At 40.8% G+C, this 14897-nt stretch overlaps 1 protein-coding gene across 2 annotated transcripts in view; it reads right to left on the bottom strand.

Moving 5' to 3' along the window:
• LOC108437661 (splicing factor SWAP) overlaps positions 1–9705 on the bottom strand; it is a 133400-nt gene extending 123695 nt beyond the window's left edge. For both annotated transcript variants that reach the window (XM_017714909.2, XM_017714902.2), the window contains exons 1-4: positions 9375–9705; positions 5891–6054; positions 4825–4956; positions 826–905 (exon numbers count right to left, since the gene is read on the bottom strand). In XM_017714909.2, the coding sequence (XP_017570398.1) occupies positions 826–905; positions 4825–4956; positions 5891–6054; positions 9375–9553 (555 nt within the window). In that variant the 5' untranslated portion in view covers positions 9554–9705. The remainder of the gene's footprint in view (positions 1–825; positions 906–4824; positions 4957–5890; positions 6055–9374) is intronic.
• Positions 9706–14897: the final 5192 nt, after the last annotated feature.

Genomic DNA, 14897 nt, shown 5'->3' on the forward strand with positions numbered 1-14897 from the left:
CCTTAGCACCCATTTTGTGATGGCATTTCAGTTTTACTTACATAATACACTTACTCTCCCGAAACATCATCGACAAAAGATCACTTCATTGAGAGCTAAAGTCTAAAAATATGAGAGCCTGCCAGAAAACCATAAATACATTATTTTAACTAAACCCTAAAGGGGGGATTCCACCGAATTCTCATTCTACATAATTACATGGTTAAGATGTAAAAATGCCATTCAGAGTGGTTTGATGTGCAATGCTCTATCCAGAGAAACTTAACAAGTCAGGTTTCTCTGTTCACAGTGATGGTGACAGGAACTAGACATCTGAAGAGCGTACTGCCTCTAAAAGCTTCCTCACAGAAAACCATTACATGAAAGATTATGCATATGCTGCCAGACATTGTTTTATGTGGTTTTAGCTTAAATAGTTTTTTTGGTAATATTCATGAGAGAGGTACATTTAGAGCATTCTGAGGCAAAGTAGGAACTAAAAATCTTTTATTTTTAGATTTACCACTACTTTACCATTATCAACAACACACAGGCAAACTGACGTGTATACTCACTGGTGGTTTTGGACAGTAAATAAAAGGGGTATATCTGTGCCGTAGATATCATGACCCCTGGTTCCTACCAGCACTGAAAAGAAATCAGTTTCTCTACAAGAAACTTTTTCACATAAAACTTTGCTTAAATCTCAACGGCTGAATTATGTAGAAAATCAAAAAAGGTGGCAGTATTCTTTAATGTAAGAACAAATGAAAGATAAAACATGGATCATAGTTAATATTCATGTGTTAAAGCACTTTTAACTGATGCCGTTTTTTTTAATCTTACCAATTCCACATCTGGGGGTATGATCAGACCAGGCGGTGCAACAAATGGCTCTTCACAGTCTTCCTCTTGAGGTTCAGGGTCTAAAAGGTTAAGAAGTTGAGAGAACAGAGCATGAGAGAGAGCAAGAGTAAAGAGAGAGAGAGAGAGCAAGAGTAAAGAGAGAGAGCGAGAGTAAAAAGAGAGAGAGCAAGAGTAAAAAGAAAGAGAAAGAGAGAGAGAGAGAGAGAGAGAGAGCGAGCAAGCAAGAGTAAAAAGAGAGAGCAAGAGTAAAAAGAGAGCGCAAGAGTAGAGAGAGCGAGAGCGCAAGAGTAGAGAGATGAAGAGAGCGAGAGCGCAAGAGTAGAGAGATGAAGAGAGCGAGAGCAAGAGAGCGAGAGAGCGACCATAATGCCACTTGCCAAGACAACACTTCATGAAGAAAAACCTTTACTCGGGCTAAAGTACCAAAGGCACTTTAAGTTTCACTTTTAGTTACTCAGACTTTTTGAGAAGCTTCAGGTCCCATCAGCTCTATTGACCGAGGTTACCCCCATCTACCCCCCTCTGCCTGAGATAACAAGCGGACAGGTCATCTGGAAATGAAATGAAAATTTTATGCAGCATTCACTGTAGGGGATCTGGAGCTGCATGCATATGGCTGGCACATTAGTCCCAAACCTGCCAACTTTTCACCAAGTGCATTTATTGCTCCTGTACCTCGTTATGGGTTAATGGAGCTCCATTTGAGCTGATTAAATCAGAGAACTTCAAAGTGCCTGAGGTGTATCCTAGACTTGGTTCCCAAAGCATCTAACTACTTACGCCTTGCTGGTTCCGCTGTCTATCAAATCGACTCGCAGCTCTTGCCAACTTGACACGAGAGACCAAAACAAAGTAAGATAGCACAGAGAATGTTAAAATTCTGCAGAAAGATGGTGACATGAGGTGACCCAACAACAGAGCCATCTGCTGAGGGACGCTGGTGTGTTGGCTGAGTGGTGACTCACTCCTGCCAGCTCTTTTATCAATTATTTAAGATCGCAGTAAGGCAGTCCATTCTGCTGTTGCCAATTCTGGCAGATAACAAGAACAACTCCGTCTACAATGGCTCTGGTACAGGTAGGAGTTACAAGCGTTGCCAATATGGAGTCATTTGCAGATGAACAGGCCTATCCTCAAACCTTGGCCAAGCACCGTCACCCTTTCTCTTGGGAAGACAGGAGCTCAGTCATAGCTGACCACTCCATAATTGGACTATAAAGAACACCACGAAACAGCTACCTGTTTTTCATCAAGTCCAGACATCACAGCAAAGCCAAGCAAGGTAAAATTTGGCAGTGGCTGTGGGTCCTGAAACAGAGACACTGTTAGTAGCCACATTGCTGGAAGCAATATTGGAGAGAGACCACCTTGGCCATGTGCTGGAAACATCCAATGAGAGAAAATGAGGACAGGTGCTTATGAATAATCATGAAACAGTGAGGTCTTTTCTGTTTATCTCAGAATCAAGCTACCCTCAATATGTATGGAATTTCTGCTTGAATGGTAGAGCGTGGTGGATGGAGGACAAGTGTTGTATATCAAAATAACCAGGGCGAACCAAGCTTAAAGGACTGGGTATTACCACAGAGCAGTTAGCTTTAACTCGGAACCTTGTGTGGGGAGAGGTCACTAAACACAATCACAGAAAACACTGTGCTAATTATTTTTAGACATGGCCCAGGCCCATGATGGACACACTGGTGACTGACAGCCCTTTCATTCTTGTCAACCCATTTCACAGGAGTCACTGAAATCCGCAGTCCAAGAACTAACCTTTAAAGTGGTATTTTATTTGAGTATATCGGAAAGGAATTCATAAAGCTGAAACACCTACTGCACTGTGCAAAATCCCGTTCTTTAAGTCATCTAATTTCCTGTCAAATTAGCCAATACATACAAAATGTATTCATTTTTCAGCATCAGAATAAAATAATCAGAAGTAATAATTTTAAATTTTTAAAAATTTAGTATGGTGTCCAACTTAACAGTATTATCTTTATTACAGCTTCCATTCTATTCATGAGACTAGGTTTCAGTTTTTCACAGAAAGGGATAACTTTCCACACCCCCAAAGTTCAGTCTTATAGGTTGGTTGCATTATTCTGCTTCTCACAATCCTAGAAATCCCAAAAACAAATGTCAACTAATCAGTTCATAAAATCTTAAGCCACTTCTCAAATATTTTAGTGCTCTGTGTTCTATTGCAGGTTTTCTTGAACCGTCTTCTCACAGTTGAAGGATTTTTGTGATAACACCTATTTTTTTATACTTTGTTTTTTTACTTTACTGCTCCTTAGGCAAGTGAACTCTCTTATATCTAATCTCCTCAGAAAAACCTCCTTTAGACACCCATAAAAAAAGAAATCTGCAAAGCAGAGTTTGGTTAGCTGCTTGTGAATGTCAGGCCCAATCCCATTTCACCCCTTGCCACTAACACTTAGCCCTACTCCTCCGTTTTGCATGTTCACTTGTAGGGGTAGGGATGTCCCGACTGTTCCTGAGATGGAGGGGTAGTGTGAAGTGTTAGGGCTACATGGCCCTTCAAACTGAGATTTTTCAGAGGCGCACGACAAAATTCCCAGAATGCCCTGCGAATCATCAGCAAGATGGCTGCACAAGCAACCAAAGAGACACAGAAATGTAAGTATTTCTCTGTTAAAAAGCAGCTCTGTTGTAAGAACCATTGTAATAGCATAGTTTATGGTCATTTCCTTCATAACACACATAAAAATCGCCAGTAATGCGCTGATGTCTCGGTCGTAATACGCTGATGTCTCCCGTTCTGCCTTAAATGGTGCAGCAGTTACCTTCTGGTACGCGAGGTTGCCTCACCATTTAAGGTGGAACGGGAAAATTCAATCATAAAGCTGGCGATTAAAAAGTTCTGCTTCATATCACCGAAGAATTCTTGGTGGTGATAATAAATAATGGCCCCCCTCTTTGAAGGCGTATGATGCCCTAAATGTATTTAAGCAGTGAGGAGCTATCGTCATTCAGGCTGGCAGGGTTGCCTACAGAGCAGCGCTAGTAGCTGTTATTGAAGTGATGTCGTTTTTTTTGTCTGTACTCTTTTTTTTCATTCAGTGACTCGTTTGATTGATTGATGCGTAAAACTGAAGTTGTGAATGAATCGCGAGCGCCCACGTTTTTCAGTCTCCTTCAGATAAACGGCAAATGTCAGTGCAGTACACCATCACTGCTATAGTCTGGAGACAAAGCAGGAAAACACGTCCCGATTATTTTTTTCCGACAATTTTAAATATGATTCACCTGTCCTGTCATGCGACACACAAGTGAGAGGCAGCATATTGGAAATGGCCGGGAAACCTTGTCTCGTCTGTTTACATGAAAGTCGCTGACGTCAACTGATGACGCATCTGGTTCTTGAAGGGTTTTCCCATTCCATAGGGGGAAGATTTCAACCACTACCACTTGTAACTCAATTTCAAGGGGGGAGGGTTACACTCAAAAACAAGGGGTAGGGGTAAAATAAAACATGGGACTGGGACTTAGTGTCTCTTTGAAGAGGAACATAATATCAGTGACTCTTTTAGGAAGAGGCTTTGTTGGGAGGACAGAGCTATAAATTGGTTTTAAGACTGGAAGGATAGAAAAGTTAGACTGACAGCAGAGTGCACAAAAGTAAAGAATGAACAAACTGAATAGTGTTAGATTTGATTTAGTTTTCAAGGCTTCTGTGGAGCTCTCTGTTATTTATATGCTTTCTGCCTTTTTCCTGACAATGAAAATTGAATAACTTGTACTTCATGGCTGCACTGACTGGAAATGAAATAAATAAAAGGCTGGTCTTCTGCACAATACTCTGTGTGTATGTGGGGATATGCAGTTATGTTTTCATGAGCTTGCTCTAGTACTTAGGGAATACCTAGAGGCTCCTTTTCCGCTTGTCAGACAAACTTCCTACAAACCCGTTTAAAGAGAGTGGGTGTGCTCGTGGGTGTGCTCGCATTTGCCCACCGTTGTCTTTGCTGGCATCCTCCTCTTCAGTGGGTTGGGAGGGGTCGTAGTAGTCAGCACTGTAGCGGAAAGCCACTGCATTGTAGGATCCTTCATCAGCCAAAGCCTCACTTAGCCTCTTATATTCTTCTTCTGCACAAGTAAAGTAAAAATATGAATAGGCAACAGGAAAGAGCCAGAAATACGAATAAATATCAAAATATACAGAATGGTCAAAAGCATAGTCAGGAGAAATCTAAATCTAAAACTAACAGTAATTTGTACAACGCAACTATGGTGTCTGTCATGTTGTCGTACATCACGCAGTCACAAAGATATTAAAGGGCCAATACCATAAAAAACCAAATGTCTTGTTTTTTTGTTTTTTTAAATAAGAATGTTCTGTAGCACATAAATGTTAAATACCCAATCCTGTGTCCACATCTGGAAACTAAGATTCAAAATCAGCTCGTTTTGAAGTCAATGTTTTGAAAAAGTAACAAAAACTCATTTACATCCACAGATATTCAAACCTACAGCAATTAAGGAAGTATTTCAGAAAGGAAGCATTTCAGAAAGTAGTATTTCAGCCCACAATATTGGCTCTCCTATCAAATCAAAACTTAATTACATGGCCATAAAGGCACAAAACAAATTCATTTTGACTGCTTAATGAATTTGAATTCATTTTGACTGTTTCTGGTACACAAAATGACATGAACATCATAAACTGACCTTAGAAAGAAAAAAAACACGAAATGTAGGATATGGAAAGGGTAAGGAAGCATTTTAAATATAACCTTTTAAATAATTTGCATATGTGCTTTAGATGCTCAGAATAAATGTAGAGTACTACATTCAGAGGACATTAGCATTCTCAGGCTTAATGTCAAATTTCCCAATGCAATCTTTTAATGTGTCTCTAATGCTTCATCTTGCCAGGACAGTTGTGGTCAGAATCAAAATCAGCAGGGAAATGCTGCTGGAAGTGAACGAAAGCAGCTTTCTGAGAATGAGCAATTACCACGCAAATATTAGTGGTCACTTTCAGTAACAGTGTTGTAGATATGTTCTGCCTTGAACCTACCTTGTCTGGCCTCCTCCTCGAGCAGGTCAGTGTGCAGGGCCAGGTATCTCTCCTCATCGCACAGAGCTTCTATCCTGGCCTCTTCTTCAGACAGCTGGTAGTTCTGGTTCCACGAGCCTGCATCATACTCCGAAAGGTCATGTAAATGACCACGGCCATCGTACCTGAAAAACAAATAGTGGGATTAGACAAGAAAACAACCGCGGGATACACATATCAAATACTCACCGCACTGGGAAACCCTAAAGGTAAAGGTTTTCTCTCTTTTCTTCTTCTTTTTCCTTTTTTTAACAAAACTATTTCTCTTACAAGCTGTTCAAGATGACGTGCATGAACTGCACAGGTCCTGGGAGGCAAAAGAAACAGACAGCCCTATCGCAACACTCCAGGTATATACGGCAACAAATGTTCATTTTTCTTTCTATAAACTTGCTACCTGACTTCATAACATTCTTCTCTAAGCCTCTGGAAAGGCGCAAGAGCCCTGAGTCAAAGAAAAAAAAAGAAACAAAAGAACAACTTTCCTCTTACCTTACATGGTTCAAAACTGTACCCATGTCACACAACTGAGACAACTCACATCATCATTCCTACTTTTACTGTAAAATGGTACATCCACACAAGCCCGAGCACATAAATACCTATCCGCAAGAACCCATACGGAGGATTTTTTCCTGCGCTCGCTCCTCTATTCCACCTCTCAGTTCCAGTTTTCCTCGTCGAAAGAGAGAAGTGGGCGCGGTGTTGGCAATCGGGGCCTGGCAGGACCCCTTAGCCTTAATTGCTGAGAAAATAAGGTCTGGGTTACGTGATAGAGAGACACACACATACACATTGGAAACAGGAAACAGATCCATGCATATTAAGGTGGCTCATTGCAACCATCGAGAGTTGAGCACTTCGTTTCAACTCCCGCATGGTACTTAGCGACTTTCAATACATGTATATTTCGTTTTTCAACAACATTCATGATGAACTGAAAGAGAAAGAAAGAAAAACAAAACTTTCACGGAGGCCTAATGGGCACTGTCCACTTGGCAAAGCTCCACGTCCTGTAAGAAAACCTTGTTAGAGAGCTGAGCAAAGGAACAAGAACATGCTGCCTTTTCAGAAAACCATCAACATGTAATTTCACAAGAACCACCTTAATTCACAGACTGGTATATAGTCGTAACATTCATTTGCCAAGGCTTGCACTTCAGCTAAGATTTCGCCACAGTTTAATTTCATTCATCATTCAGAAATATGGCTGTGGTCATAGTGGCTGTGGTCACAGAGCTCAAGTGTGCCAAAGCAAATTCCACCTGTAGCTTGACACAGAGCCCCCCTCCTTCAGGGCGACCTTCTCTTATGGGATGAAACTGTAATACTGATGCAGGGACTGGCTAGGGCTCTACACTGAAATTTAGTTGGACCTTTTCTACTCATAGTAAAAGAGCTAAGTGGACGTGCAAGTTCCAAACTTAAATAGGAATTCCAATGATTTTTCAGTCTGTATTATTATTATTATTATTATTATAACACCAACATGAAAACAGTCATTTAGAGTGATGTGAAACAGCACATGATAGAGAAACCTGCTGCCTCAGATTTCTTTACAGTGGTGGTGAAAGAAACAAGACGTCATGATGATGATAATGTAAACAATTACTTGCGAAAAAATATGCAATCGGTGAGTGAATTGGCATGTGGCTTAAGAGTGTTTAAATATCAACTAATAGTGCTAAACCTGAAAACAAACATACCTACTCTTTGGGTATTTGAGCATAAAGCCATAGGGAAATTGCATGTTTGAAGATCTTGTAAGAACACACTTCTGCACATTTTAATGCACACTTACTCTTTATTTGCTGAATTTAACATACTGGTAAAATAAATTTGGCCTGTGCAAAGGCTACAGCACATTTTACATGTTATGCTTCACTCAGCAAATTAACCAAAACTATGCACTAAAATGTGTCAAGTTTATTTCCTGCAGTCTGTTCACTTAGAAAATCAACAAAACATGCTCTTGCATATGACTGTATAAGTATGTTCTGGGTCAAAAACGCTCTTAAACTATCATAAAACAATGTCTCAGAAAATAATATAAATAAAAAAGAAAAATCAGTGGAATTCTTCTTTAAGGTCCACTGCCAGCTCAAAACATGCCTATGAGAGGAATGTGTGTCAATCTGAAAAGCAGTCACAACAGTGGAATATCATGAAATGCGCACACACACACACACACACACACACACACACACACACACACACACACGACTTGTGCAATGCAGAATATGCGCCAAAATGAAAAACAAAAGCTCTTTTACATTGTTTTCACTTCGCTTAACCTCTTTACTGAAAAACAATGCATGAGGATTTGCATGTAAAAATTAAACGCTGAATTTGTGTCAGAATGGAAAAGAAATCCACCTTGAAATGTAATGAAGGCACAGCTGCTGCTTTCCCCTGTGCAGTACTTTAAACGGATTTGCCTCTTCAAAGTGCAATCAGTGAAATACAATACATACATTAGTTTTCCCATCTGTGACACGCAGAACACACCCCAAAACGAAAAGCAAAGCCTCTACTGCAATGTTTTTACATGGCTGGACCTCTTCGGACTTCAAAACACATGTATCTCATTGAAATGCACTGATTTTGTTTAGAACACTAAACATGCTGAAAACATGCCAAGATGATAAGGAATAGATCAGCAACGCCTGCCACTGCAGTTCAAGGTGGATTTATTCCGTTTGACCAGAACCTAACAATTTGTTTTTTAAATGCAAATCCTCACATAAGCGTTTTTCACTAGAGGTCAAGCAACGTGAAAAAAAGGTAGTGTAAGTTTTGGTTTTCACTTTGGCACGTGCTCCGCAGGCCACTGCCTACAAATGCTGTCGTGTACAGTGTATTTCACGTGCTTTCACTGTAGTGATCGCTTTTCAATGTGGCACAAGATCCTCTCCACTCGTGCCCAACCCTTACAAGAAAGAACTACCATGTACAGAAGTGTCTGCGGAACTCCTGCGACAATTTTACAGAAAATTTCAATCTGAACAACTGCTATTACTACTACTACTACACCTTTCCACAGACAGCACTACAGGAACACCGAACATTATTAGAGGTGTATTGCAGCATTACTGTAACCCCTTTTTTGTAAGGGAACCAAAGGTGATCATAAACTTCACAGCTTTAAACTGGCTTGTAACGTTTAGCACACAGCCCTGTGTGGAAGGAGGGTCTCTGCAACTGCGCAGCACCACAAAATCTGCAGTCTGCGTTCCCGATCTTCCCGACTTTAAAAACACAACAGCCAAGCAAGGTTAGGTTTCGTTTGCCACGAGTGAGTTTTTATTCCTTATTCTCTGCAACAACACCGGGAGCAGGGCCTCGTCCTGCGGCTGCAGCTAGAAAACAAAGCTCCAAAATAGTCTTGGGAAGACATTTAAGAGTTGGTTAAGGAATGTTTTCCTTTCGGGTGTGTTCAACCGACCTATCGATCATGAGGCTCTTGTCCCCCATCCACGGGATGAGCTGCGCTCCGCGTTCATGCTCGCTCGCCCGCTCGTCGTCGCGGAACAGTTTACACGCGTAGCCGAACACGAGCAGCTCCGCGCGGGGGCCGCTCTCCGCTCCGCTCCGCTCCTTCTGACTCGCCCCTCTCCGGTACATTCCCAAAGCAGGAGACGCGGCCGGAGCACCTTAAAGGCGAGAGCCCAAAGTTAATTTCCGTCTCGGTGTGTTTTTAAACAAACGCTTCCAAACGAGCCGCACTCAAACTAAATGCATCAAAACACGGCTCGATCAACATGTCCGCCTGAGCATATCTGCGCTCGAGTTCACGTTCGTCGATTCGTTACCCAATCTATATACTTCGCGCTAATCTAAATAACCATCTTTTTAAAAGAGGCAGGGACTGTATGTGTGGATTTATGAGTGTGGTTATAAATATGAGTTGGTGACTGTTGTTGCCGCTTATTTTCCCCCGCTCGTGAGAAAAGTGCGAAGTGGGCTTGACGAAAGTGCGAGCGGGGAACTGAAGATGCAATCATTTCGGGACCCAAAGAGGTCTTTCGTTTTAAAGGCGACTCAGCCTATTTATTTATCTATTTATTTACTTAGTTACTTATCTATTCACTTACTTACTACGTGGGATATATTAGAACTCACACCGATCTTGTATGTGAAATGTTAATAAACAAACAAACAAACAAACAAACTGAAATAATACCTTTTGGGATTTTAATTAAATGGAAAAGCGTTCCAAAGAGAAACAACAAACAAACAAACAAACAAAAAACCCATAAAACAGAACTCATAATGAGCTCAAACATAGATCCCTTTCAAGTAGCACGCTTTTGTTGAAATGCCAGCAGAAAGGCACTTACATAACACAGAGCTCACAGGGGAGGTCACCATTGGCCATAGGCTTCCCCTCTATGTTCACCATTCATCTCCACTAACTGACCCAACACCCAGCCACAATAGCACAAACAACACACAACATCATAAAATAAAAGTCCCGTTTTACTGGAAGTGTGCACCACTCATGAACCTCTTTGCGTAGCCCGCTGCATGGCCATGCCTCCAGAGCTTCCACGGCAGCCCAAGCCAGTAGTGGGATGTTACAATACATCATTTGAACCCAGCAACTACCTTTTACATTGTGTGAAGATTTCCTAATGACTGGACAAATAAATTCAATAAACATCCCTTAAATCAAATCTTCTTATATTAACATACTTTAAAAATTACAAAAAACCTTATGCTGTTTTTGTATATACACCACGTCCATGCAATTTATGTCTTCTCCTATAAAATTACGTTGGCAGGGATAGATTTACAAAAACTTCTCAGGCTTCTCAAAATAGATACACTATATGGGCAAAAATATGTGGACACCTAACCATGCCTACAAAAGCTTGTTGGACATTCCATTCCAAAACCATAGGCATTTTGGATTTGGCCCTCCTTTCACTATAACAGCCTGTTTTGCTAGTTATAACAGCCTCCACTAATACTATGGAATGCATTCCTCCTAAGGTTGGTGTTTGTGCCCAGTCAAAAGAACATTTGTGAGGTCAGGCACTGATGAGAAGCGTCAGGGCTCTGTGAAAGCCAGAGTTCCTCCACACCAAACTTGTCAAACCGTGTCTCGTCGAAAGTCTTTATGGATGTCACTTTGTTGCCAGGGGCACAGTCATGCTAGAGACGGAAAAGATCTTGTTGTTGAACTGTAGTTGTTGAAACAAAGTTAAGAGTTATCTCTCTAGAGCCCCTGACAAGTAATTAATATGATTATCAGAGGACTATATCACAATACAGATCAACACTAGATAAGTTGCTGCTGTTATTAAAGGTTTTAGTGGTAGAAATGCTCTATACAGGTATCAGTGAATTTGGACAATTTGAAGGCTGTGAATATGATGTTTAATCTCTGTGGAGATTCACACCTATAATTTCATGTAAGCTACCATTGAGAAAGCTACCAGACAGTAGGGCTGTCATTAAAGGTAGATTATTAATTAATCTACATGTGTTTATTTTCTGACTCTTAATCAACTTATTTCATTCAAGTATGTTTTAAATCATGAAACAGTAATAAACTCTGGAGAGGGGATCAGGGATTCTAAACTTCTGTATTGGAAACAGATAAACTAGGAAGCCTCATATAATCCTCTAACCGTAGCATGCATGTAGTTAAAGTGGATGGTTAGTGTACCGGGTAACACCTCTGCCTTCTACGCTGTAGACCGGGGTTCAATCACCCTACACTATACCAATAAGAGTCCTTGGGCAAGACTCCCAACACCGCCTTGGCCTACCATCCATCCATCCATCCATTTTCCAAGCCGCTTCTCCGTTAGGGTCGCGGGGGAGTACTGGAGCCTATCCCAGCAGTCTTCGGGCGGAAGGCAGAATACACCCTGGACAGGTCGCCAGTCCATCGCAGGGCGCCTTGGCCTACCTGTGTAAAAAAACGATCAAATTGTAAGTTGCTCTGGAGAAGAGCGTCTGCCAAATGCCGTAAATGTAAATTTAGCTTCTCACACAGTTCACAGACATGCTTTTGGCCATATAGTGCATATAAATAATCACATCCTAATTGAGCTAGCAAATGTGTTGTTTAGGTCTTTGTGGTGATAAAACCCTTCACAAACATTGTCCAGGTAAATACCATTGCATTATGTTAAAACCAGCAAGGGCAAAGAAAGTAATGTAATTAAGGCTAGCTAGGTTGTGGGTTAGCAAACTGTCACTACAGTTGCTGCTGCAAAGCTAACCAGTGGCTATCAAAGACATTAGCAAATGGAACAAAACAGTACTGACCTATTGTTTCTGTGAAAGAGCAAAAATAAGGTAATGCTGCCCACCTACCAGGCATAAACACAGCAACCTACTCTTCCCTTTTCATGCATTTCATCTCTACCTTGTTGCTGATTGGATGGAATAGTGTTGCATGACTCAGCCAGAGACACTTTGCAAACAATTTCCCATTTACAGAGCCAGGGCTGTGTAGAAACACTGGATTTTTTCCCAGTGCACACACAGAACAGAGTGCTAGTGGACTGTGAGGAGATGCTTGCTATATTTAAAGAAACGGGTGTTGGATACAAATCCTTTAGCATGCATTTAATGGTCTAAACAGCAATCTGATCAGACTGCAGGTAGTACAATCATTTGTCACTCACACAAAACAGAACTCACCTCACATGAAGGCCATTAGACACAACAGAGCATCAGTTTAAAATGGCTGTGCTGTTGTATTCAGATCATTGTTCAGTCTATTTTGAGAAAAAACTGTAATGTTATCACTGTCACCTACTTAAAAATCCATTGATCTCACTTTACAGATAAATCAACATCATCTGAGGCTTTATTCAGTCAGTTCATCATAGAATGCAGCCTGGCGCTCTCTCTCTCTCTCTCTCTCTCTCTCTCTCTCTCTCTCTCTCTGCCTCTGCTTGTCTTTAACTGTGTGAGAGGCTGTTAAGCTGTTTCCCCCTAACTGTTAAGTAAATTTACTAGAGGAATATATCACAGTAAAGAAAACCAACAGTGAATTAATTGCTGTTGTTGTGTTAGAAACAGCTATCAGTGAATTTACTTAGTTTGAATCTATAGAGATTCACATTAAGATTAGTCCCACAACAGGGAAATTTCACCTCCACATTTAACCCATCCATGAAGTGAAACAATACATACACACTAGTGAGCACATACACACTCGGGGACAGTGAGCTCACTTGCCCAGAGCAGCAGGGAGCCCTATCCACAGTGCCCAGGGAGCAGTTGGTGGTTAGGTGCCTTGCTCAAGGACACCACAGTCACATACTGTCAGCTCTGGGGATCAAACCAGTGACCTTCTGGTCTCAGGGCCGGTTCCCTAACCTCCAGCCCATGACTGCCCTGCATGTAAGTTCATATGAGTTCATGTAAGCTAACACTGAGAAAGCTAATGGGCAGTAGGGCTGTCATTAAAAATTATATTATCAATTGAGTAATATATGCATCTTTTTGACTCTTATTTAATTAACTAAAACATATTTTTATTTGTATCTTTTGAATCATATCAGGGATTCAAAAATCCTTTACTGGAAACACATAAACTAGGAAGCCTCGTATAAGTAGTTTTCCAATGAACTACTTATTTACTCTTACTTCAGTAATTTCCTATATTAATACTTTTAATTGTGCTCAACTAGATGATCACTAAAGTAACAGTGCTTTTACTTATGTAGGGATTTTCAGCATTCTTTTGACCTCATAATTGTATTCCAGGACCATGACTGTGATCCAGACAGAATGTAGTGTGCTTCAGTAGCAGCAACTAATATAAAGCATAGACAGTTTTTTAAAAAAATGCATAAACAGAATAGCCTGCTGCAGTATATCTTCCTGTTTCTCTTATTCATCACTGCTGTCTCCTCACTCATACAGCTCAGCATAAACCTGCAAGTCACATCCATTTACCGCTACTTTAGCTTTCACAGCAAAAAAAGACGCTAGCATTGCATATGACAAATAGCTATAGATGCCTTATTCCACACATTTTTCCGCATCGAATCCATACCTACCGTGCCTTACTACTAGAGATCCCGTGGGTTGCAAAAAAAAGCATTTGTTGCAGATTACAGTCAGGCAAATAATGAGCGATGCAGTGAAGAAATATTTTATGTAAGTAAGTATATTTATTTATTTACTATCTACACAGTCTCATGCAAAATATTGGACACTCCTGGTCAAATTACATGTTTTATTGATTTTCTAAGTGAAAATAAGTGCACTTCCCTTAAAGAGAACACACATATGCATCTCAAAACATTGTCAGCAAATTTTAGAGCACAAGTGCAGAGTTTAACATCAAAACAAAAACAATCAAAAAAGAATCTGAGCTGAGAAAACAAGCCATTTGATTTTGTGATGTGAGGAAAACCAACTATATCTACATGTCTACCTTCCAATCATGTTGTAGATGTAAAGTGTAATGCGAAGCGATGAGGCGGATGCATATGCGGAGATAAGCAACTTTTATTAAGGGCATATCCAGGGTCATGGTCAAGACAGTGCAGGTTCAAGTGACCAATACGTAGAGCAGGAGGGACAGACATAATATAAATAAACAGGTACTCAAATAACAGGGCCGGAAGAAAAACAACATACAACAAACAACATCCCAAACAAAGACCAGCAACAGCACAGGGGAAAACACAGGGCTAAATACAAGAAGGCTAACAAGGGATATCAGGACCTAGGTGAAAACACAGGTGGGAATAATCAGGGGCGGAGTCACAAAACAAGGGGCCAGACAGGGAATCAAAACAAAAAGCACGTGGACTAGACCAAACACAACACGAACACATGGACAGGACTGGAAGGGGCCAATCGTGACATAAAGAGTGATTCAACTGCATGGACTGCTTTTGGAATGAAGCACAATACAGGGCAGCCAATGAGGTCATTTGCACATATCTGTCTGTATAATCTAAAGGATAAAGAGTGACTGGAAAATGGT

Source organism: Pygocentrus nattereri, chromosome 16, assembly GCF_015220715.1.
Source record: "Pygocentrus nattereri isolate fPygNat1 chromosome 16, fPygNat1.pri, whole genome shotgun sequence".
Classification (NCBI taxonomy): Eukaryota; Metazoa; Chordata; class Actinopteri; order Characiformes; family Serrasalmidae; genus Pygocentrus; species Pygocentrus nattereri.